General features: G+C 37.7%; 1 protein-coding gene across 4 annotated transcripts in view; it reads right to left on the reverse strand.

Moving 5' to 3' along the window:
- Positions 1 to 3,566: 3,566 nt before the first annotated feature.
- LOC123867729 (calcium-binding mitochondrial carrier protein Aralar1) overlaps positions 3,567 to 26,905 on the reverse strand; it is a 28,386-nt gene continuing 5,047 nt past the window's right edge. For 3 of the 4 annotated variants that reach the window (XM_045909948.1, XM_045909950.1, XM_045909949.1), the window contains exons 2-16: positions 24,939 to 25,077; positions 24,333 to 24,509; positions 22,619 to 22,710; positions 20,642 to 20,836; positions 17,373 to 17,611; positions 14,064 to 14,154; positions 10,723 to 10,798; positions 9,463 to 9,671; positions 8,834 to 8,914; positions 8,246 to 8,458; positions 7,438 to 7,560; positions 6,661 to 6,763; positions 5,798 to 5,888; positions 4,999 to 5,189; positions 3,568 to 3,952 (exon numbers count right to left, since the gene is read on the reverse strand). In XM_045909948.1, coding sequence (XP_045765904.1) covers positions 5,015 to 5,189; positions 5,798 to 5,888; positions 6,661 to 6,763; positions 7,438 to 7,560; positions 8,246 to 8,458; positions 8,834 to 8,914; positions 9,463 to 9,671; positions 10,723 to 10,798; positions 14,064 to 14,154; positions 17,373 to 17,611; positions 20,642 to 20,836; positions 22,619 to 22,710; positions 24,333 to 24,509; positions 24,939 to 25,077 — 2,004 coding nt within the window. In that variant the 3' untranslated portion in view covers positions 3,568 to 3,952; positions 4,999 to 5,014. Of the gene's footprint in view, positions 3,953 to 4,998; positions 5,190 to 5,797; positions 5,889 to 6,660; positions 6,764 to 7,437; positions 7,561 to 8,245; positions 8,459 to 8,833; positions 8,915 to 9,462; positions 9,672 to 10,722; positions 10,799 to 14,063; positions 14,155 to 17,372; positions 17,612 to 20,641; positions 20,837 to 22,618; positions 22,711 to 24,332; positions 24,510 to 24,938; positions 25,078 to 26,905 lie in introns of all 4 variants that reach the window. The other variant, XM_045909951.1, reaches the window with a different exon arrangement.

Here is a 26,905-nt window from a genome sequence, read left to right on the forward strand (position 1 = left end):
CCCTTCAAAATTGGTTAAAATTTCTTATAGAATATTATGTAAAATCATGTCAAGTATACGGAATAAATATGAAAGATTCATTTATTAAAGCGTGACATTAAAAAAATATCTCTTTATCTACTCGTATAGTTACGGCATTGAACTTTGATATGAAAATTTTGAGCCCATCCTTTCGATGCAGCCTTACAAGCTCTCTGGTCATGACTATAAGGGCTAGTTTACATGCAGCGAGCATTCGGTCGAGTAAGGTAATAATATTTTTTCAAACGAGTGAATTAACTCATCTATTAAGGCCTAGTGGTGATAAAACATCTTCAGTTGTTCTATTTCATGAAGTCCGCTCAGGCTTGGTTATAGTTGTAAACTGTACCGACAAGCGTAAAATTGTGTGCGTAAACCGAACCACTTCACAGTGAAACTTAGGTATGAGAGCTCCTGATGCACACTAACACAATGTATACGTGCATGCACTACAACAAACATACCCAAACGAACTTCGTGAAATAGAACATCTGTAAAGTAATCAGCAATCTTTATGGCCACCCTGAACTACGCAGCGAGTTCAAAAGACCAATAAGAGAGCTCGAATTTGCCCATTGTAAACGCGCATGCGGACAGGGCTACGGCCAGATAGTATTTGAAATTAGCTAGGTTCAGAGGGACCATAAGAATTGCCATTATTTTAAATATTATTTAATTACTCGAACCACTTTATGTGGTGAGTGATCGAGTAGACATATTTGCCCAAATTATTCGGTCGAGCACTTGACCAAATCGGCGAAGCACTCTCTGAGTGTAAACTCGCTCTTTACATTCTATTAAAAATGAAAAACGTCACCAAAACACTTAAAATTCTTTTCAACACACCTATCTAATTTATTTGTTAATTTGTATGAATATTATGTACAATTTCCACAACAAATTTTTCGTACATATTGTTAAAATTGTCTTTTATACTAATGTTAATTATTTATATTATGATATATTTTGAGCGCTATCTACACGCATTAGTGCAATTCTAAACCCGCAAAAAATGTTAGTTCAAAACTTTTTTTTAGAACAAATATTTGCAAACTTATTTAAGACAAAGTTTTAAAATTCCTAACACAATTTTTGGACTAAAGTCAAAAAATGCATCATGTAACATTTTTTGTAAGTTTTGTAATGTAACATATCTCAACAATGTAATATAACTAACATCATGACATCATTATAACAAGTAACAATACAAGTTCGTGAACTTGATATCATGATTCGTTTAAAATAAAAATAAATATTCGTATGAAATTCATACTGCCATAGTTTTACGGTGATACTATTGTGTTTGAGTTGCATGTAATTTTTTTTATTTTTTATAGTGTAGTTTTACCTTTTTTGTGTCGTATTCGTCAAAAGGAACGCTATTAGTAAACGTTATTTTTTATTTAATGCGAGTTTAAAGCGAGTGTATTTATTTCCTAACTAAAACAGCAATTAGATACTATCTATGAAGTTATATAACAGTAAAATGGCGCGTTACATTTAGAATTTAACCATCACTACGAGATTTACAACGTTTTTTCGGTATAACTACCGACGGGTTAGCGTAGAATAATTGAGGAGCTGGCGAATAAAACAGTAACTAGGTACAGTATTTCACGAAATAAAATCTGAATGAGAGCTTCAGAAACTGAACTGTAATTATACCGTTTTGATCGAAATCACCGACTTGGGACTCACTTTTAGGCTGTTTTGCTCGAAAATGAGTTCAAGTTTGTATTCAATGTTTTGCTTGAAGATGAGTTCAGATTTGTATGCAGAGGACCACAAACCTCCGAATTAGAGAAAAAGTGTATCCACACCGTTTTGTTCGGCAGCTCCTTATTTTATATAACAGTGTAATTCCACAAACAGGTTACACAATTTGTCAAAGAAAATATATCGCATTTTCAACTCTAAGCTAAACCAAAATGAAGTCTGAAGCTAAAATTTATAGAGCAATGTGTCTTTGCTTAGACTTCACTTAGAATTAGAACGAGACAAATCTATATCCCTCGTATAGTCTGAGCACAGTCAAAGTACGCTCCTAGCTGTCAGACTATCCTTTTCCTAATGCTCCCTATGGAAAAGGATAGCATTAGGTTAAGAGTTGTCAATTTAGTTTAGAGATTGTATACAACGGAAATCAATAAAATCAATATAAAAATAAATACAAAACTTGACTCCCCACACATTCATCTTTGATTAATTTCAAATCAACAAAACAATATAAACGTAAAAACTAAAAGCCTTTATAAAAGCACAGTACAATTATACTGGAATCGAAAACCTATAGTGTATGCAAAAATATTACTTGTTTTGTAGATAAAAGCTGAAAGATAAACTTACAAGTTACTTAAAAATGCTGCGAGGTGCTCTGGACTATTGCATATAAAAAATTGGCTATTTTTATGCAAAAGCTAAAGAAACGAAATGCTGCATTTAATATTTAATTTTATACATAATATGGAGCAGTGTTTCCTGAAGTACAGTAGATTTTTTAATCCCAGAGACCAATGACAATAAGAAATGTCAAACTTAAAAATAATGATACCAGCTTAGCAATAACAATAAGTGTAAATTAAAACTTTATAACACCCCCGACAAGTGAAGGTTACAGTAACTAGAAAAGAGCTGATAACTTTCAAACGGCTGAACCGATTTTCTTGGATTATAGCTAAGAACCCTCTCGATCAAGCCACCTTTCAAACAAAAACAATTAAATTAAAATCGGTTCATTAGATTAGGAGCTACGATGCCACAGACAGATACACAGATACACAGAGACACAGATACACACGTCAAACTTATAACACCCCTCTTTTTGTGTCGGGGGTTAAAAATAGTGTTGTCTTCATGATTCCGGATCAGATAAAAATCGTAAAAAAAATAATATTTCGTGCATAGTGAGTAAAACAAACTTAAAAAATGTGTAATTACGAGATAAAAAAGTAGCACTAATCACATATTATTTGAAAGACTTAAAGAATAAAGTAAGTAACAAAAAATACAAAAAAAATAATAATCACCTAACGAATTTTTCAATAGTATGTAAAACTCATACGAGTGAATTGAGAATCAGCCCATACTTTCTGAGAAGCCCATGCTTCATTTGAATCGGAATTATTTTCAATACATTTCGTTTATATATTATCGGTATCGGTTAATATTTATCGGTAATTATCGATTACACCACATCTCTATTAAAGAGCCGTAAAAAACAGGAAACACACGAAACGTTATTTTGGTCTCCGGGATTAATAAATGGACTATAGTTAAGCTGCAAGCGACGGGTCTGCCCGCAAAATTCAAATTTAACTTGGTTTTTCGCAATTTGTAAACTAATACGACAACGTAGGCTTATGGCACTTTAATTGCGACAATGGCAGTATCATTCTCACAGGTTTATATAAAAATCTTTACTTGAAAGGGTCCAGTTTAAGAAATTAGCTATTAACTAATTTGTAGGTTATAGTCGATACTAGAGCTAATTTCTTAAACTGGACCCTTTCAAGTAAAGATTTTTATACAAACCTGTGAGGATGATACTGCCATTGTCGCAATTGAAATACCATAAGCCTACGTTGTCGTATTAGTTTACAAATTGCGAAAAACCAAGTTAAATTTGAATTTCGCGGGCAGGCCCGTTGCTTCCACCTTAAAATGGACGGGTACTAAGGTGCTCGTACCATAGAGTCAACAGTAGAAGATTAAGAAACACTGTTTTAAACTTTTATAGTCATTATAACATATAATCTCAATATATTCAAATCACTCACGTCTGTCTTCACATTTTTTCTTAATAAATTATTTTTATTCAAAAGCAACTCTCGCTTGGGCAGTATAAATAATTGATTTTTAATTTAATTATATTATTTTAATCACTTACATATCTATATAATTTTAGTAACCACCAATGAATATTGGAACTCACCTGCGAAAAGAAACAGAAATTAATTTTTATTATTATTCGTAAGTTCATAATAAGAATGGTTGATCAAGATATAATAAATCGATAAATAGGATATTTGACAAATTTTTGGAAATCGTTTTAAATTATTCTTTATTACATTGATATTTTTCGGAAGATTTACTGTATTAAGAATTAAAATTGATGGTTCTAAGGTTTGTGTTGAAAACCGCGCCAAAATGGACATTTCTGTAATAGCGCTGTTCACATGACATGTGTGACGTCACACGCTAGTAAACAACTTCAGTTGTCCACACAATGTGAAGTAACGCACAAAGTAAATTTGTTTACTAGCGTGTGACGTCACACGTCATGTGACCAGCCGTCGTGGATTGTCGTTATGATTTTAAAGCAGCCATAATCGAGGTTTAAGCAAAGTATAGTACTTAAAGTCCACAATAGTCCAATCATTTTTACTTTCTACAATAGTTTACTAATTCTGCGTGTTGGCTGCGGACAACCTCGGCAATGAGATGCCGAATTTAGTCTCCAGTTGAAGTGTGGAGGCCAGTGAGAACTGGTTTCGCGACCTGGTAGCCACCGATGTGATGCTGTCTCTTGATACACCTCTGGTTTTCTATGCTAACTCTACTATCACTAAACTCTATCTCTACTACTACTAACTCTGATATAATTATGAGCGCAGTAGGACGTTTAGCGACATCTAGTTTAAAACATGCAAATTGTTGTGGTGTTATGGATGAAAGCGACTTCTTATAATAATTAGAAAACTTATATTTTCTTCTGCTTTGGCCTTATGGTTGTTTCTGGAAAACAGGATCGAGATTTTGGAAAGAAATACAGTTCACAAATAGTCCACTAATGTAGCGTGTTCTGCGGCTTGGTATAATGGAAACTTCTAGCGCGATAGAACTACGTACAGCGACATCTAGTTTAAAACGTGCAAATTTCTATGCATCCATACCATAATAGGTTCAGCATCATCTTTTATGTACTATTTGGATGTTACTGGAAACCTAGAATCGAGATTTGGGAATTATAATACTTACAGTCCACAATAGTCCACTAATTCTGCGTGTTTTGCGGCTTGGCTGCAGAGAACCTCGGCAAAGAGATGCCGAATTTGGTCTCGAGGCCAGTAAGAACTGGCATCGCGACCTGGTAGCCACCAATGTGATGCGGTCTCTTAAACGTCTCTTCTATTGGCGTTGCTATTGTCTGTTCCGAGCCCGCCGGTCGGCTGGAAGAGAATGTTTTATTTAGATTTGACTAGCTGATGTCTGCTAATTTGTCCGCGTGGAAATTAGGTATTTAAAAAATCCGTGGGATTATCACACTAATATTATAAAGACGAAAGTTTGTATATATGAGTGTATGTATACTTGTATTCTCTTTATTATTGTATGTATATGTTATGTATCTCTATATTATTGTATTACTCTTTCACGAAAAAACGGAACGAACGGATTTGGCTGAAATTGGGATTATACCTTGGATTAACTTTTTTTTTGTCAACAGTTTTAATCAGTTTCAAAACTGGATTTTTAAAAAACATGTCTGTCTTCTATTGTTAGAGTTGGTACCATAGAATGGATGACTATCCATTCTACTTGACGACTGTCAAGAAATTGTATTGTGGTCTTTTCCAAATAATATTGACAACGGTGTGCCTAGTGGGAGATTTTTAACCTATTCGATCGCGTAAAAGTTAACTGCGTTTTGTATGGAATTGAAACAGCGCCATCTAGTGACAAGAAGATGGCGCTGTTTCAATTCCATACAAAACGCAGTTAACTTTTACGCGATCGAATAGATTAAAAATCTCCCACTAGGCACACAGGTACTTACGATCCTCCAAAATCGACGTAGAAGAGACGTTGTAGAATTTCGTATGTGACGAGAGTAACGGCGAACTGTGGCGACGACCGGAACACACGCGCTGTACAAAAATATAATATAGATTTTTAGGGTTCCTTATTGCAAGAGAAAAAAGGTACTCTTATAGGATCACTTCGATGTCTGTCTGGCTGTTTATCTGTCTGTCGTCTGTAAATACAAAAGAATCAAACTCAGCGTACTCCCGTTGACCTAGAATCATGAAATTTGGCAGGTAGCAATGTCTTAGTAAAGCAAAAAATATGAAAAACGTGAATTTGTGGTTATATCATTAAAAAAAAATATTTAAGAAATATTTTAGAAGAACTAATATGTTTCACATCCTAGAAGGCGTTATTCTTCATTAACATGCAGTAGTGTACAGCTGTTGGAGGCAACATATTATTATTATTACTATACTGGTTTGAGATTTCTCGGACGATGGTACGGAACCCTTTGTATACGAGTCCGACTCGCACTTGACCGGTTATTTACTCAAACTCACTTTTTAATGAGTTTGAAAGAGTCTTTTGGTGTTAGCTGGCGGGCGTGCTCTGCCTTTTTGGAGTGTTTTTTTTTGTTAAAACTGAATGGAAAGCGCTCTAAGGGGGTGCCGTGCGTGTGTCGGCGAGCGCCGGCACAGACGGGGTCCATACTTGTATAGTTTAACTAACTTGTTACAAATAACTACTTGACATTGGCTAATCTTTGTAAAGCCAGACGAGAGAGGAAAAAAAAATGAGTTTAAAAATGGTTGTTCAACATTTTCTACTACTATTAACGAGTCAGGAATTGCCTTTAAGTGTCGAAAAAAAAATTTGAATTGATAATTTTACCTATAGCTCCCTTCCAGAACGCTCTAGCGCCTTCTTCGGCGTAGATCTTTCTCGTCGCGTCTATTACTCCGTTGTACGTCGTTTGTCCTGATCGGGCTACCACCTGAAGAAGATAAATGAAGAGTTAAATTATAGCAAGAAAAAACATGTGTATAGTGCATACATATTGAGAACTCACTCGCCATTTTTGTGTCAATACTGTCATGTCAAAAGTACAATTTTAGGGTAAAAGCTGAGACACACCAAACGCGTATGCAGCCCGTAATCGTAGACGTAGCGCGTACTATGACGTTGTAATGTATGGAACTGTATGAGATATGGTATACCGCTTGTGTAACGTGAACGTTCGCGTAGACGTAATGCTGTCTGTCACGTGTATGTCCTTGGTGTGAATCGGCTCTTCACCGTACTTTTGACATGACAACTTACAATAAATAGTATTACAATTTACAAGTTATGGTTCAGGCAAGAGAGTTCTAAATATATTTTTTAAATTTTCAAATTATTTTTTAGTAAAATGAAAAATTAGAATTTCGTAAATTGTAACTTAAAATCATTAACAATAGTTTAGTTCAATTCAATTCAATTTATTTATTTGCTGATACAGGTCATCTTATAGGTAAATACATAATAATACTGGTCCAGCTGTACCACGCCAAGTTTTTACATCTATCTCCACTCCGAGCACTATTAGCATTAGCATGTCGGTGATGCGACCTTGAAGTTGCCCATCCTAAAATCTCCCAACGCGCCTAAAGAAGTTTTCACTACAATTACCTGTAACCTAGTCTTGATGACGTCAGCTGGTGTGACTAGCGAGGCGGCGGGCACGCCGGCGATAGCTCCCGCTGCTAGAAGAGTTAACGGGTGATTGTACCCGTTCTCATCCGCGAACTTCGCCTGTTAACAAGAGATAAATTACGTGAGAGTGAGAGAGAGAGAGAGGGGGTGAGAGAAGAAGAGAAAGAGAGCGTGAGAAAGAGAGGAAGGCGTTGGTTAAGTTTTGGGACTACAAAACTCTACAAGCCGAATTGCACTTTACGGCGTCTTTACAAGAGTGGCTATTCATTTATACGTCTTTGCGGAGTAAGCCTTCCCTGCCTACAAGGTATTATGAAGTACTAGCAGAGATAATTTATTGCACGAATAAATTATCTCTGGTTTTAGTAACTAGATATTCCCGCGACTTGGATTTAGAATTTTGAAAATTCCGCGTCAACTCTTTGATTTTCCGGGATAAAAATGACCCTTAGATGTGGTAATTCAGGATATAAGCTATCTCCATTCCAAAGAGTGAAATCGGCTCAGTCATTGTGGCGTGAAGGAGTAACAACAAGAGCCTCGATAGCTCAACGGTTGAGGAGGGGACTGAATTCCGAAAGATCGGCGGTTCAAACCCCACCCGTTGCACTATTGTCGTACCCACTCCTGGCACAAGCTTTACGCTTAATTGGAGGGGAAAGGGGAGTGTTGATCATGATTAGCATGACTAACATTGTTTTTCTTAAAAAAAAACTAAACATTCACATTTCTAATATTATTAGGATTAGGAATTTGGAAGACTCAATGGTGGAAAAGTACATACCTTCACATGAGCGTAAGCAGGGAAGTAGATAGCACTAAAGGGTACATCTCTGAGCAAGCAGGCTCGAGCCCCTTTGTAGAGGCCAAAGAGCCCCAAGTCCTTCACTACGGACCAGGCGCGCACTTTGCTCGCACCCGCAATCTCGCCCGCCACTTGTAAGCGAATCTTCACTATTTCTAGAGGATTTGTGAATACTACTTGAGACGCGCCGGCCTATGGAAGAGAGAAATTAAAACTTAATGAGTAAACAATAAATAGGTATTCTAAATTCAATAGAATTATGAATTTATGAATAATTTATAAATTCAACAGAACGGTAAAGAGGAAAATAAAGATTTTTTCATTTTTCATTCTCGCGTGTAACAGACAGACAAAGTCTAAGTGCGGAAAAGAATTAGAATTGACAAAACGAAATAATAATAGTTATTTATGCAACTGTTGTATAATAATGGGTATTAAAATACGAATGTGGGTTTCAGTTACAACAAAGTCAGTCAGTTCAGTTGACCGAAATCAACACTTTAAGAGAATAGCATAGTCTTAATAAATAAGCGCAAAGTAAAAATTTCAACATTTTGGAATACTCACACAAGCACCAGCAATAATTTCTCCATGTAACGTTATATTTCCATTCTTGTCCATAAACTTATCGCGTACTAAGTCATTCATCTGTAAACAAAATATTTTTATTTAATCATATTATAACTTGACAGGTGTTTCAAACGATCAGGGGAATGTATCTGCAAATCCTCAGCCAAAAGAATAAAGCAATTGGTGTTTTCGTGAGGATCCATTCTGAAGATAAATCTGGACCAGAAAAATCTTTCATGAAAAATATGAATTTTCGGTAATTGTATCAATGAATAGTGGGACTACTTCTAAAGCTTAAACAAAAAGCCAAACACGGATGACCTTTTTAAATAAGATAAAGAACTACAACACTTTTCTGGTAGAATAAGGAAATACACAAACTATGGTACAAGTGTTCTGTAAAGACCATATTATACGCCCTTGTATTGAATGGTCCCATCCAATTCTCAGACTTTATCATTAAATGACTTACCTTTTTTAAGAATATGGCATTTTTAAACAATTTGATGCCGCACTTTCAGGGAGGATATCGATTAATAAGCAGAACTAGCCCTATCCCTTGGTATGATGATGGGTTGATGGGTCCTAGTCTTCCTATCAATTTTGTTGGTGTGTATGGAACTTACCGTCAATTTAATGGCCTTTTCTGGAGCGACCCCGATCAATTGCGGGACCAGTCCTCTGTAAAGGCCAAACAAGCCCTCGTGTCGAACGACCTTCTTGAAGCAATCCCAAGAATTTCTATATGCAACTTCACCGATGAATGAGCCAGTTCTCTGGTTCTGCATTCGCGTCTTCACTAGATCTATGGGGTATACTGCTGATGCTCCCACAGCTAAAATCATGGTTTTATAATGATTTCAAAAAGGAAGATATTCTCGGTGTAGAAAGATTTAAGGTAACTTCTGAATTTAAACTTTAAAACCTTATTTTTTTTTTAATTCCTTAACTCTTGACTGTAACCTCACCTGGTGATGATTGTAAGTAATGATGCAGTCTAAGATGGAAGTGGGCTAACTTAAGAGGTGTGCCAGTTTTTATTATACCCCTATCGGTTTCTATAGGGCATCGTACCGAAACGCTAAATCGCTTAGTGGTACGGCTTTGCCAGTAGCGAAGTAACTAGCCACGTACGTAGGCTCCCACCAGACCAGACCACAGACAATTTAGAAATTATAATCGAACTTGGGACCTCACTACCATAATACCACAGCGCACACCACTACGCTAGGGAGGTTGTTGAAAACACAGACATATTCAAAAGGTAGCTTGGTTATGCATATTATGTGTACTTCTATAAAAAAGTAGTTTTTTTTTTTAAATTATGAGATAGGCCTGAGCTTAACGACAAACATGCCTGAGAAACAGAGCAATGATAAATTCGAGGTTAGAGCGCGCTTGCCTAGATGTCCATTCAGCCATTCACTCTTGCCTTGAAGGTACGGAAGTTACTCTTGGCAAGATAAACGAAAGCCGGATGGGCATTCTACACCTTAGCGGTATAAGAAACGTCAAGCAAAAAAATGTTTCGTAGTCAAAGTCAAAGTCAAAATCACTTATTCAAAGTAGGTACAATTGTACTCCTTTTGATGCTCGAAATTGTTAAATTTGTACGATATAGTGGTGGTAATTAATTACGTAACTTAAAACTAAGGCTACGAGGGTTCCAAACATAGTGGTTAGTAAGGACTAAGGAGGGTAGAGTAGAAGTGTTAGGTTGAAATCTATAGAGTCCACTTTGACTTTGCTTAGACTTAAGTTTCAGTTAAAACGAGACAGACTTATGCCAGCTGCAGCGGTATAAAGATGTCTCGTTTTAACAGTGCCTTAAGTCTAAGCACAGTCAAAGTGCGGTCTATAGATCTCAGCCTTAGTGTAATACTTGCCACCAGCTATAGAACCGAGTGTGAACCTATATGTGCTTTCCAGGATTTGTATCAAGATCCCTCTCTCTTCCGGACTCTGCAACAAAAGTAACAGCATATTCATCTCCTTTCTATTTATAAGGGATTGAAGTTAATGAAGCATTGTTCTTGTTTCCAAGCATTTGTGAAATGTCTTGAGGCGTATTTGTTCCAACTATGTAAAAAAAAAAATGCCGGCAGCACTTATAAAACAAACACTCTCAAGATATGTCAAAACTTGTTTGACTTTAGTTTCAAAATTGGGTCGCTAATACGACATAGACATTTGCGAATTTTAAAGAAACTCCAAAGTTTTGTGTGGAACTCAAAAAGGGCATATGAAGCCCGTTCCCACTTGTCGGCTGTCGGGTCCGGATTTTAATCGGATGTGTTCCAGTGACAGAACATTTTGACACAAAATCGGTTTCAGACAAGTGTGTATAGCTTCATATAAAATGCTCTGCCGCTGGAACATCCGATTAAATTCTGGGCCCGACAGACGACAAATGGGAACCGGCTGTTACTTTAGAGGCATACAGAGTTAGTAAATTGGAGTATTTTGGATAACAACTTAAGCTTAGCTTTATATATTTTGATGACATGTAATTAAAGTTGGTAAACTGGAAATAAAATATGAAGGTTACTTATAATCCAATTACAAGGTACAAAAAATTCCAAATGTATTTAGTGAAACACAGTTGGAAATTTTCAAATGATTGTAAATATTGTGTTGAGCGTTCCTTTATGACGGAAGTTAATTGTAATATAATATATCATGGGATCTAAGCCTATTAGCCTAGATATTACATTCTATTCTATTCTATCTCATTCTAAGGAAATAACCTCTAATAGAATAAGAAAGGAATAGGCGTCGATCACACTAGCAGCAGTCTAGTCTTAAATTCAGAGAACTGAGTTCCATGTTCATATAATCTGTCAAATGTCGAAACAATATAGTCTGAGGGAAATTAATCTAAATCATCACTAAGGCTTTAGCTTTTGATGTACATACGAATTCAAGCCTTAAGTCAAGGCATTAAGATCCATTTTACATTGACATTACAGTGTTTCGACATTCAAAATCTATGAACATTGTCCAAAAGTGTAAAGTCGTACTAAGCTTATTGAAGCGTTGACTCTAGGATCAACGCCTTGATTCCGTAATAAATGAGTTCATGAGTTAAAATTACACAAGTGGTTAAACAAGTAAGCTTAAGGAATAAATAAAGTGATCGGATGGTGAGTGATATGTTAGCAAGACCCGGTATCAACTTAAGCGTAACGGAGCGAAGATGTTCGAAGCAATTTCGATATTATTCCAATGTTAACAAAGTCGATAATAGTATGGCAGAGGAAAATGCTCTGCTCTGCGACTCGCGATATAGGCGCCGGTCCTTTTTAGCGAACTGTACATATCACAAGACAGTTCTAAAGTCGTCATGCACGCGTTTAATTTAAAAGAATCCCATTTCCATTAGAGGGGTTACGCATTCATCCAATCAGAGTCCGTAACAAGTGTAAATTAAAATTTATAACACCCCCGACGATCCAAAGTATTTGAGTTTTCCAAAACATCATTTTCAAATAAATAATTATGTATCTAGGCAACGTCCATCTTGACAGCTTGACATTTGTCTATTGACATAATATTATGAACCTAACGGTTATCTAACCTTCTTTTCTACAAGAAAACTAGAAAAGAGCTGATAACTCTTAAACGGCTGAACCGATTTTTTTAGATTATAGCTAAGAACACTCTCGATCAAGCCACCTTTCAAACAAAAAAAACTAAATTAAAATCGGTTCATTTGTTTAGGCGCTACGATGCCACAGACAGATACACAGATACACAGATACACAGACACACAGATACACAGATACACACGTCAAACTTATAACACCCCTCTTTTTGGGTCGGGGGTTAAAAATACGGTTATACAAACTCGGACCGAACTCGGTCACTGCTTACGCGCTAATCCAATCTCTGATCCAAATACAAGCTATTCTGTGGACATCTTTGACATATCTACGTTGTACGTCCGATTTGAATCCGAGGCACATCCGAGATATTCTCGCGGATGACGGAAGTCGGATCTAGTACGTAAGCTACCATACAAATAATTCTATGACTATTTCTAAACATTTTTTCACGGACTCGGATCGGATGAGTGCGTAACCGCCCTTATTCATTATGTATGGTTTTCGACCAATGCGTGTCGATTTATTTATAACACTAATTCCAAACGAAAATTGTACCAATTTTACCAAACTGCTCGCTGAATGAAACTAAAAGTCCTACAAATGTAAGAAATACAAATGGAAAAAGAATAGCCAAGATTTCACCATGAAAAAGAAAGAATATAGAAACATCATAAACTCCAATGTCATCGGTACTCACCAGGATGCGATCCAACAAGTCTACAAATCGAAAAGGCTCACTTATCATATTTACCTCCTCCTTTATTGAGCAGTGAAAGAAAGAGAGAAATAAACAACGGTAAGTTAGTGATGTTTCCAAAAAACAACTCTTTGTAACGTTCAATTCTATAGAAGTTGCTTACTATGCAATATTGTTAAGATTTTTCTTTGGAAATCTATTTCTTCTCTTCGGAAGCTCGGGCGATGTAGCTTAATGTACTGCCGTCTTTTTTTCTAAAAAGCGGGTAACTTCAAAAAGTATTTAACAGGGCTCTCTCCGTCACTCGTTTCATACAATCGTAGTTCCAATTTCATTTGAATATTAAACAACCAAAGCCCATGAAATTTTGCAGACATATTCTAGAAACTAATATCTGTGTCTGTGGTGTTTTAGATTTTTCTAAAAATATGTAGTTTTAAAATTACAGGGGCTAAAAGATTTGTATGAAAATTTTTAAGACCGCGTAACTTTGAAACCGAATATTTTAACAGAAATCTGGAAAACCATAGACATAGATATTAGTTTCTAGAATATGTTTGCAAAATTTCATGGACTTTGGTTGCTTAATATTCAAATGAAATTGGAACTACGATTGTATGAAACGAGTGACGGAGGAGCCCTCTTAAGGTACTGCCGTTCTTTTTCTAAAAAGCGGCTAACTTCAAAAAGTAGTTTATGATAACTACAAATCGGATCTTTAATAATAATTATTTAGCATAAAGGCGAACTTCTATAAAATCAAAACTTTCATAACACTAAAACATTTAATACAGACTAATATTCGCTAACATACATTAAAATCGCACGACTCGCGCGCTGCTCCTGAAAGAATTCGTTGGTTTTGTGTTAAAATGAGATAGGATGTATATGAATAGTCGTGTGTGGAAAAGAGATAGACACTCACCGAAACTGCTTTAATCTCTGCGACTCTTCGTGTCACTTGTTTGAAGTACTGTTCCGGTGTTATGGTGTTCAGATCGTTGTATATGATTCGACTGTAAAGAAACGGCACAACTATACAAACTGAAATACTATTAATTAAACTATTATAATATAAATAAGTTTTCAATAAGGATTTAATTAATATACAATACTAGCTGATGCCCGCGACTTCGTTCGCGTGGATGTAGGTTTTTTAAAATCCCGTGGGAACTCTTTGATTTTCCGGGATAAAAAGTAGCTTATGTGCTAATCCAGGGTTTAATCTATCTCCATTCTAAATTTCAGCCCAATCCGTCCAGTAGTTTTTGCGTAAAGGAGTTACAAACATACACACACACACACACACACACACATACACACAAACTTTCGCCTTTATAATATTAGTGTGAAGTGTGTTTGTTAGTGTGAAGTGTGATAAAATAACTGAAACAATAAATCTTGTGTTTGTCTGTAATTTCGAAATAACTACGAGGGGTGGCTGAAAAGTTCTGAGCCTAAGGCACTTGCATTCGTGCTAATTACTCATCCGGCGGGTCACTAGTTGAGCGACATCTACCCACTATATAAGAAAAGTTTCATGTCATTAGCTTCATTAAGCTTTGAGTAATTGAACCGTGAACATCAACATGTCTGAGTCATCGCTGCAGTTAACGAATTTGGAACATCGCGCCGTCATAAAATTTCTCGTAAAAAAGGGGAAAACAGCAAAAGAAATTTTTGAAGAAATGTCTAGTGTATACGGAGAATCTGGACCGTCGTCAGCCACGGTTAAACGATGGACACGCCTATTCCAACAAGGCCGAGAGACTCTGGAAGACGACCCCCGCTCGGGCCGGCCGAACACCGCAGTCACTGATGAAAACATCGAAAAAGTAAAAAAAATTGTACTGGACGATCGGCGAGTAAAATTGTGGCAGATAGCAGAAGAGCTGAGCATCAGTAAGGAACGAGTTTGAGACATTATGCATAATCATTTGCATATGAATAAAGTCAGTGCGCGTTGGGTGCCTAAAATGCTCACGCCACTGGACAAGCAGCGACGAGTTGAAACTTCCGAAGAATTTATAGACCTGTGCAAGGACAATTTGGAGGAAATTTGCACTCGTATTGTCACCGTTGATGAAACGTGGATCCGACAATACGACCCGGAGTCGAAACAAGAGTCAATGCAATGGATAGAGAAGGGGGAAAAGCCGCCGAAGAAGTTCAAGGTGGAAAAATCGGCTTCCAAACTCATGGCCACCATTTTTTGGGATTGCGAAGGAGTTTTACTCATAGATTACCTCCAAAAAAAAACTACGATGAATGCAGAGTATTATGCAGGGCTTTTGAAAAAAGTTCGCGAAGCCATTGTTGAAAAAAGAAGAGGCAAAATCAGCAAAGGAATTTTGTTTCTGCAAGACAATGCGCCGGTTCACACAGCGCGCATTGCGAGGCAAGCCTTGCGAGAAACTGGATTCGATGAAGTGAACCACCCTCCCTATAGTCCAGATCTGGCCCCTAGCGACTATTTTCTATTTAAAAATTTGAAAAAGGACCTTCGGGGATGAAGATTTGGAGATGATGAAGAGATGAAGGCGGCCGTAAATGAACATTTTCAAGCTAAAGACGCGGCTTATTTTTTTTCAGGGATACAAGCCCTCTATAAAAGATGTCAAAAGTGCATTGAAGTCCATGGGGACTATATTGAAAAATAAATTTTATTTAGATTTTTATCTAGACTTTTAATGCCCTAGGCTCAGAACTTTTCAGCCACCCCTCGTACCTCATATTAAGCTCATATGGTTATTTGAACTGTACCATAACTGAATCATGCGTTTTTAATTTTTGTCTGTCTGTCTGTTTGAACAGATCTTCAGAACAGCTGAACGTATTTTGATGGGACTTTACTGACAAGTAAAGGATTAACCAAGGACTGACATAGACTACTTTTTTAACCGACTTTCAAAAATATAGGAGTTTTGTTTTCTACCTATGTACGCCGATATCACCGAAATTTCTGAACCGATTTGCATAATTTTTTTTAATCGATAGAGGAACTTAGCGACAAAAAAATCCATAAAAATTTGGATTCCAACTCCTCAACCCTGATGCTGCAGGGGACCTGACCAATGCACGCAGGCGAAGCTGCGGGCATCTCTAGTTTGAAATACAAGTGTAAATTAAAAATTTATAACACCCCCGACAAGTGAAGGTTATAGTAACTAGAAAAGAGCTGATAACTTTCAAACGGCTGAACCGATTTTCTTGGTTATAGCTAAGAACACTCTCGATCAAGCCGCCTTTCAAACAAAAAAAAACTAAATTAAAATCGGTTCTTTAGTTTAGGAGCTACGATGCCACAGACAGATACACAGATACAAACGTCAAACTTATAACACCCCTCTTTTTGATCGGGGGTTAAAAAATGATCAAAGTTTCTCCTTCAATCATAGTCTGGTTAACTAATGAGTGTTATCGATCTTTCGATAACACGTCGCGAGATCGTGTAACCGCGTAACAGATAACGTGATAACTGGTAACTTATCATCGCCTCGATACTATACGATACATTTTACTGTTACAACTAATCATAGTACACTTAACTGATTGGTTATCAAATTATCAGGGATTGTTAATGACCTACAAAATAAAGTTCAGGGTGATTTGGCAAATTTTGTTCGCGTGATTCTAATAAATTCACCCAAAGTCAGTAGAACGGATTCTAGTATCCATGTCTTGTCAACGAAACCACTGGATGATACCATTGTGGTGTCGTTTACAACTATTTTTAGGGTTTCGTACCTCAAAAGGAAAAACAGAACCCTTATAGGATCACTTTGTTGTCTGTCTGTCTGTCTATCTACATGTATGTCTTCTGTCTATCTGTCTGTCTTTCCGTCTGTCGTGTCTGTCAAGAAACCCTATAGAGTACCTACTTTCCGTTGACCTAGAATCATGGACAGGTAGCCTACCTACCTATCCTATCTTATAGCACAAGTAAAGCAATAAATCCGAAAACCGTGAATGTGCGGTTATATCACAAAAAAATTTTAAAATGTGTTCATGAACAAATATTAGTATTTTCAATTTTTAAGATAACTATACCAAGTGGGGTATCATATGAAAGGGGCTTTACCTGTACATTCTAAAACAGATTTTTATTTATTTTTATGCATAATAGTTTTTGATGTATCGCGCAAAATGTCGGAAAAAATACCCGAGTACGGAACCCACGGTACGTGAGTCTGACTCGCAATTTGCCGGTTGTTTAATAGAAGAAGCATCTTACCCGTTCGTTTGATGGATCATATCGCATAATGTGAACAGAATGTCAACCTCCAGCGGCGTGACCTGGCTCATCATTTGCGCTGAATGCAGGAACTCCTCCTTGGTAACCTCCTGGGTTCGATGCCCGTTGGTCGCGTTGAGGTAAACTCGTTTGATAAGTTCCATGTTGTTTAGAAGGGAGTTGAATGCCATGTAGTAGGGGAAACTGATTTTGCGCTCGCCTTGTGGGAAGCCGGCAGCCTGGAAAGGACATGAAATAGCATAAGCACTTCACATGCTCGTATAGTATGGCATACTATTGTAAATTGAACAGTTGAAAAGAGCAACCGCCGAGTTTCTTGCTGGTTCTTCTCGGTAGGAACGGTATACCGAACCAGTGGTAAATTACAATATTTTGACGATTCAAAAGCACTTGTAAAAGTTTACTTGAATAAAAATCTATTCTATTTGTAAAATTCTTCTTTATGGTGGCTGTAAGCTAAGTAGTTCTGCGTTTTATGCTCTTGCATATTCTTGCATGGCAAGGTTTCCTTGCAATCGAAGGCACGGATAAAATGACTTGTTTTATGCCCTTGTTGTACAATCTACTATTAGGAAAGAAGAGAGTAATTATGAGTTCAAAAGGTACACACAAATAGGCATAAGCTTAGAAGTTAAGAGGGGTCTCTCCGTCACTCGCTTCATACAAACGTAGTTCCAATTTCATTTTAATATTAAGCAACCAAAGTCCATGAAATTTTGCAGACATATTCTAGAAACTAATATCTATGTCTGTGGTTTTCCAGATTTCTGATAAAATATTCGGTTTCAAAGTTACGCGGTCTTAAAAATTTACATACAAATCTTTGAGCCCCTGTAATTTTAAAACTACATATTTTTAGAAAAATCTAAAACACCACAGACACAGATATTAGTTTCTAGAATATGTCTGCAAAATTTCATGTACTTTGGTTGCTTAATATTCAAATGAAATTGGAACTACGATTGTATGAAGCGAGTGACGGAGAGAGCCCTGTTAACCAGCTAATGGTACATACAAAGGTCTGATGAGTTCTAGCTCTAACGGTGCAGCCTACAAAATTAACGCCTTTTTGTCCATGCGTTGATCGACGCAACGCAACGCATCGGCCTTAGTATCCAGAAGTTGTTATTGATAGACAAATATCAAGGAATCCCAATGACGTCAGGAATGTTTGTACGTATGAGTGTTGTAAGTTGTAACGTTAAACTCGTATTTCATGTTATGTTGTTATCAGCGTATGTACACATACACGTACAAATAAGTTATTTTTGCCAACAAAATTAAGTTCGTAACAACTGATAAGTTTAAGTAGGCTAATTAATTATTGTAATCGAACACGTATCGTATCGAAATAGGGTTGAAAATAAATTAAATTTTTACGTCGATTATAGTCAAGTACAGTAGGTAGTAACTATAAAAAAACTATTTTGAGAAGCAATCTTTCTTGATTTCTGATTAAATTCCTCAGAAATTGTGGAGTAAAATTGCGTGTTATCATAAATGACGTAGTTATGACTTAGATATATTAACTACGAACATTCACTGGTATTTGTCAATTTTTCTGTTAGCTTATTTCCTTCTGCACTTGTCTACTTTAAAATCTGTATTCGCTATTCTATGTACACAATAATTTTTGATTGCGAGCTCAGTTGGAGCTCTTCAATCAAATGTGGGCTTTAGGCAACATGTTCTTTAGATTCATTTTTCAAGGACACTCACTCACTTTGTGCATCTTGTCATTGAAAAATGTATCCACGGAGCACGACTTAAAGCCCTTTTCTGAATGACGAACTGTGTGTTGTGTATTATCACTCACCATAAGAACTAAGTTCTTCAACTCTTTGGTAAGAAGGTGGGATCTTGATGTCGAGCACGACGTCGTGGAAGTCGCCCACAGTTATAAATCCGCTGCTATCCTTGTCGTTTCTCATTCGAATGTGAGCTTTAAGTCATGTTCTTTAGATTCATTTTTCAATGACAAAATATGCGCCAACCAGCAGCACTTCGTGACTTTATGCATCTTGCCATTGAAAAATGTATCCACAGAATACGACTTAAAGCCTATTTATGAATGTGCCTGTGTTCTGTAGATTTATTTTTCAATGACAAAATATGCGCCAACTAGCAGCACTTCCGTGACTTCATGCATCTTGCCATTGAAAAATGTATCCACAGAATACGACTTAAAGCCCATTTTTGAATGACAAACTGTGTGCCATGTAAGCGAAGTACAGGTTATTATCACTCACCATGATAACTTTGTTCTTCAAATCCTTGGTGAGAAGGTGGTTCTTGATGTTGAGCATGATGTCGCGGAAGTCGGCCGCCGTAATAAACCCGCTGCCATCCTTGTCGCACTTCTTGAACGCGGCTTACGGTTCATCATTCGAATATAGGCTTTAAATCGTGTTCTTTAGATTCATTTTTCAATGACAAACTATACGCCAACCAGCAGCACCTCGCTGACTTTGTGCATCTTGCCATTGATAAATGTATCCACAGAATACGACTTAAAGCCCATTTTTGAATGACAAACTGTGTGCCATGTAAGGGAAGTAACAGGTGTATCAAGTATCACTCACCATGATAACTTTGTTCTTCAAATCCTTGGTGAGAAGGTGGTTCTTGATGTTGAGCATGATGTCGCGGAAGTCGGCCGCCGTTATAAACCCGCTGCCATCCTTGTCGCACTTCTTGAACGCGGCTTACGGTTCATCATTCGAATATAGGCTTTAAATCGTGTTCTTTAGATTCATTTTTCAATGACAAACTATACGCCAGCCAGCATCACCTCGCAAACTTTGTGCATCTTGCTATTGAAAAATGTATTAACGGAACAGGACTTGAAGACCATTTTTGAATGACAAACTGTGTGCCATGCAAGGGAAGTAACAGGTGTATCAAGTATCACTCACCATGATAACTTTGTTCTTCAAATCCTTGGTGAGAAGGTGGTTCTTGATGTTGAGCATGATGTCGCGGAAGTCGGCCGCCGTTATAAACCCGCTGCCATCCTTGTCGCACTTCTTGAACGCGGCTTACGGTTCATCATTCGAATATAGGCTTTAAATCGTGTTCTTTAGATTCATTTTTCAATGACAAACTATACGCCAGCCAGCATCACCTCGCAAACTTTGTGCATCTTGCTATTGAAAAATGTATTAACGGAACAGGACTTGAAGACCATTTTTGAATGACAAACTGTGTCCCATGCAAGGGAAGTAACAGGTGTATCAAGTATCACTCACCATGATAACTTTGTTCTTCAAATCCTTGGTGAGAAGGTGGTTCTTGATGTTGAGCATGATGTCGCGGAAGTCGGCCGCCGTTATAAACCCGCTGCCATCCTTGTCGCACTTCTTGAACGCTTCCACTCCGTACTCTTCGTGGAAGTCGTGGAGGAACTGACTGAACTCAGGGTACGTCACTAGCCGTTTCTTGTCCTGCAATCGGTCAATTAAAAATATGATATTGCGTATTTCATGTAGTAAGAAAAAAAGAGCTTTAATCTAGAGCACTAAGTGGTACCACCTTGATAAAAGATGGCGGCTTCAATACGGCTGTTCTATTTGGCGGCCATTTTAAGCAGAAGTGACGTATGAACTTTACTTCTGTCCTAAAAAAGTCCGAGTTAAGCAATCTCTTAAGTCACGCCTAAAGAAGTTTTACTTTGAAAATTTTGGTTTAGCGAGCTTGGAAATAATAACATCTGGCTGGCGCTAGAGGTCAATGAACGTTGCGTAGATAGGAGCCGCAGGGTCAATGGCCTTCGAAGGGGGGTGGGGGCAATTACATATCCCTACGAAAATTGTAATAAGCTACCCGTGCAAAGCTGGGGCGGGTCGCTAGTAAAAAATATAAATAAAATAGGTATCCAATTATTTTGATTAGTTCTTAATTGAATTGAAAGTGTATAGACCACCTTATCTTAATTAATTGAAAACGACATTGTCCATTAACAGTATGAACAGTGTAAAAGGAAAAAGATTAAGATGGATAAATATCACTATCGTACCCTATAATAAAAGATTAAATAGGAAATCAGCAGTTAACTTAATAGTTAAAAAAATATTCTAAAACCTAAATTCATGCAGACAAAGTAGCGGCTATTATATAGTTCATCATAACATCGAAAGTCAATAAAGTTATGTATTCTAAGAGTATCTGTGTTTATACCCGAGTCACCGTACGACACGATTTGTGGCTACGATTCACAACGTACGACATGCGACGTGACTTTTGTAAGATTTCCCACGAGTGACGATTCCGCAATTTATCGTCGTGTCGTGCATAAACGCACTAAGGATTATATATTTGAAAGTCAAAAGTGTATTGACGCCAGATATTTAATCAATGTGACGGTCACCTTATCCAACGTTTGTTTGCAATCGCTTACAATGGAGACGATGTTATAAAAGTACCTTACATTAACCGAAGGGGTTAGTTAAATTATTCTCACTTATACTGGCTTTAGAATTTGCGAAGGGCGAACCTAGGTAAGCAAGGATGGAAGAGGAGGATTACTGAAGTTAAGTGTTCTCATATTTTGTTTTAATTATTTAAGAGGGGTCTCTCCGTCACTCGCTCCATACAAACGTAGTTCGTCTCTCATTGGAATACTAACCAATCATACCCAATGGAATTTTGTAGAAACGTTCCGGGAACTGATATCTATATGCCTGTGGTTTTCCAGATTTCCGTTAAAATATTCAATTTCAAAGTTACGCGGTCTTAAAAATTCACATACAAATCTTTTAACCCCTGTAATTTTAAAACTACATATTTTTAGAAAAATCTAAAACACCACAGGCACAGATATTAGTTTCTAGAATATGCCGACCCGCCCCGGCTTTACACAGGTGCAATGTAGATAGTTGATACTAATATGACGTCCGTGTGGTTATTTTGTTATATTTCAAAACAATAAGACAGCATTTTCGATAAAAGCTCTCAGTCGGCTTGATTTCTTCCGACATCTTGAACAATTATCATCATATTTCATCAAATTAACCGAAAACAATATTAAACTATACCTACTTGTAAACCTTTCTCTTGAATCGCTCTATCTATTGATGAAAACCGCATTAAAATCCGTTGCGTAATTAAAGATCTCGTACAAAGGGACAGACAACGGAAAGCGACTTTCTTTCAAACTACATACTCGTATGTAGAGATATAGGGTATAGTTAGAATAGATATTATTACTGTGTGAAAATAAATGTTACCTTTCCGAAATACAGGCGCACGAACGTGCTTTCCATATTGAATGGCAGCTTTTTGTGTAACGCCGTTTTGCGCATGACCTCCGCGAACTCATCTGCAAAATAAGACAAATATTATACGCACACGCATTATTACACTAGTGAGGAAAGTTGGTGCTTTCAGTCGACGCGTGTAAAAATATTAAGTTGTGTGCGTAACTTTTATGCTGGACTTCATCTGTGTTGGTGTTGGCTGGCGGGCGTGCTCTGTCTTTTTGGAGTGTTTTTTTTTTTTTTTGTTATAACTGACTGGAAAGCGTTCTAAGGGGGTGCCATGCGTGTGTCGGCGAGCGCCGGCACAGACGGGGTCCATACTTGTATAGTTTCCCTAACTTGTTACAAATAACTACAAACTTGACATTGGCTAATCTTTGTAAAGCCAGACAAAAGAGAAAAAACTTTTATGCTACCTCGGACTGTTAGAACTAGGTACCAAATAGAAACTTGTTCAAAGTCTTGTCTGACTTCAGAAGCCTAATTGGCGGTACAATAATATTGTATGCGCTTTCTTATTACTTCATACAATATCGTTAACCGTCTGACGTCTGTCCTTCGGAATGTTAGACGTTCGACCTTCACCTTTGTTTGCGATAACGAATCGGGCAGGTTTAAAGATTATTACGTACCTAACAATGTTATTTTGCCAAAGGAATTTAAAAAATATTTAGTTGGTATCAAGCTTTTCTTGAAATACAAAATCTCTTTAAGAAAATAATAATGGCGTCGATTCTGATGTTTTTCTCTAAACTAAATTTAGAGTGTCTGCATCCTTCTCTTCTTATTATTGTTAAAAAAGGACAGGAAATAACTTGTAAATTTAAAGCCTACATTTTAGTGCACTCTACTTTAAACACTTGGCTTACGACTGGCCCTAAATTCACGAAGCCTTACTATTTAAATTTGTAGCGTGCTCTAAAATTCATGTTCCATCCTTTTTTAGTAATATCAAAAAGAAAAAGACGCAGATACTGTTTTAGTTTAGAAAAAGACAACCGAATCAGCGTCACTGTCTTTCTTTCCCACCGCATCAGTGAATAAATTTTTACTATAGGGTTCAAACCTTACCAGGCCATGGTTCTATTTTGGACCACAGCGTCTAACTTGTCCCACAGCTGATCAAACTCACCAAAGCGACAAGCCCGTAGCCATTAATTTCGAATAGTTTGAAGGCAGTCCTTGTACAACTCGTCCGGCACACATAGCAGCTCTTCGAAGGCCTGGAACTCCGAGGACGAGACCTAGCCGTCTTTTGATCTTGGACCACAGTATACTTGTCCTAGAGGTGGTAAAGCCGACAACAAGAGGGCTGCGTCGAAAGCACTAGAAAAATTTATGCATTCTAGTGCGGGCATTAACGGGGCATTGTGGAATGAACAGGCATATGTTCAACCTCAAGCTCCAAGGCACGGATATGTGTAGGCTCTTTAAAGAGGATACGGAAACGCCGCTGCACATCATCTGTCAATGTCAGGCACTAATGCATAAACGTAGTCTTCACCTAAGGAAACACATATTGCACCCAGAGGAGGCGAAACTGCTGTTCCTGGCAATTAGTATTGGACGAGAACTGTAAAACGATGGCGATCTCAAGAAATTGGTAACTGTTAAAGTGATACAGGGTCTGAAGTGCCCTGCATAGCCACCAAAGCAAGAAGGAGAAGAAGGTGGTCCAACTCACCAAAAGCGACGAGCCCGTTGCCGTTAGTGTCGAACAGTTGGAAGGCAGTCTTGTAGAGCGCGTCCGGCACGCATAGCAGCCCCTCGAAGGCCTGGAACTCCGAGAATGAGATGTAGCCGTCCTTGTCCATGTCCACGATACCCGCGATGAGACGCACTGACTCCTTGTTGTAGTCATCTGAAAGGAATGGATTTTATAAGGATCTTCCGAGCCACGTCCGTGTTACGTTTCTTCACACAAAATTGCAATCTGTGGATCGTCGTAAGGAGAACACGTACTTAAAAGGTTAGATAGCTTATACTAATAGATATACCTATCACCCTCTATTCCCTCACTCTCTTAGTCCAACGGAGCGATAAGCCGGACACGACCGGATGAGACACAGGGCCAAGGGCTTTTTGTGCTCTCTGAAGCACGGGGATGAAACACCACCAAATTTCAGGCTGCTACTGAGAATTTTTTAAAAAACTCAATAAAGTTTGGCCAACCCAGGACTCGAACCTGTGACCTCATGCTGCAGGGTCACAGCTAAATAGCTAGCCACTACACCACCGAGCCAGTCAAAAGCATAAGACATCTCCTAAAAAATTATAAATTTCTTCTTACCTTCAACAAACAATCCGAGAAACTTTCGCACGAAATCGTCTGAAGTGATATATTTTTCTCCATTTTTCTCTATTGTCGCATATTTAAGGAAAATCTCATGAAGTCGGTCGGTATCGGCCCGTTTTAAATAACCAGCCCCCTGTAACAAAGTTGTTTAAATCAGTGGAATTAAAGCAATAAATTAATACAGCTACAAAGATACATATCGCTTGTGGAATGTTAAATAGTCGGAAGATATCTTAAATCTCTGATAATATAAAGGAAACGACGAACGCTGACTTTACAATCTGCACCATTCAATCTAAGCATATTATGCTGAGAGACAGGCGGCGTAGCACAGCACAGTACGTACAGATTTTGCAGGGCAGGACAGATGCAAAAAGGGTGCATTTGCTGTCTAAAACCAGTGAGCAAAAGTCGTTTTTGCTCACTCAATGAAAATCAATTTTGCAGGGCAGGACAGATGCAAAAAGGGCGCATTTGCTGTCTAAAACCAGTGAGCAAAAGTAGTTTTTGCTCACTCAATGAAAATCAACTTTGCTATCTTGTTGAACAAAATACATATAACTATTTAGTGATTATGATTAAAATCCACACCCTCGTTGTAAAGCTCCGTTACGACGCAATTGAAGGTGAAACCAACAAACAAACATACTTTTTAGGGTTTCGTAGCCAAATGTCAAAAAATGGAACCCTTTTAGATTTATCATGTATGTCTGTCTGTCTGTCTGTCTGTCTGTCTATCTGTCTGTCTGTCTGTCTGTCTGTCTGTCTGTCCGTCCATATTTATTATTTATAATATGGGTAGAGCAATGATCATCAGTTAAACTGAAAGAGTACGTGAAATATAATAGCCCTGCAAATCGTAAATACGAGTAATACCAATGTCCAACATGGTTTCAATAGGGAGCAACATGTGCTAAACCAGCTAAACACAATTTAATTGCTCATGCACATGAGTTTGAGCCTCTAAACTACACTAAAGCGATCTCATGGCAGCCTAAACGAGGACATGCGCTCATTTTAAACCTGGTTTAAACCGATTCACGCCGATTTCAGCGGGCTTATTATGTAAAATCTCTGTGAACGATTTACTGAATAACTAACTCTAATTACCATTTGAATGGGGCCAAAAATCTGTTTACCGTTTGTTTCGGCTTTCATTTATTTGACACGTTTTTTAAGGATCCGTTCCCCTCGAGCAAAGGTCTCTTCTCAGAATGAGGCTTTTCTCTCAGGCCATAGTCCGCTACGCTGGCCTACTGCGCACGCGCAGATTTCACACACCTTTGATAACATTATGAAGAACAGGTATGCAGGTTTCCTCACGATGTTTTCCTTCAACGTAGAAGCAAGCAAGCAAATACGCACACAACTCCCGAAAAGTTAGAGGTGCGTGCCCGGGATCGAACCCCCAACCCCACGAATAGAAGTCCGACGTCTTAACCACTACACTATCACCGCTTTTTACATTGTCTCGATTGTAGGCATACAATCAGGAAGTAGCCTGGCTAGTTTCCGTTTGTAAGTACTGATACCCACCAGAGGGGACGAGCGTAAAATGAATCATCTGAGAAACGTGCATATAACAAGAACAAGCTACGCTTAGATGCCGTCAAATTAAAAGATTAAAAAAACTAAAAAAATCCTAATCGGAAGTTTTGCCATTATGGCACGAATTTGGTCTCTTGAACTTCTTTTAACGATCTTCAGAACGGTCAAATCTTGATTAGTGAATGATACATCATTGAGTTCATCTTAGCTCAAGCACATTGATCGACAATTTATATTTATGTACTGTACTAGCTGTGCCCGCGACTTCGTTCGCGTGGAATAGTGACTTTTCGCGCTTTACATAGCCACGGACGCTCAGGCGCGAGGCGCCGTGATTCTTTAAATTGACATAACTTTTTTATTTATGAACCGATTGACATGAAATAAACACTAAATCCTAAGTGAAGCTTACT

Source organism: Maniola jurtina, chromosome 8 (genome assembly GCF_905333055.1).
Source record: "Maniola jurtina chromosome 8, ilManJurt1.1, whole genome shotgun sequence".
Taxonomy (NCBI): domain Eukaryota; kingdom Metazoa; phylum Arthropoda; class Insecta; order Lepidoptera; family Nymphalidae; genus Maniola; species Maniola jurtina.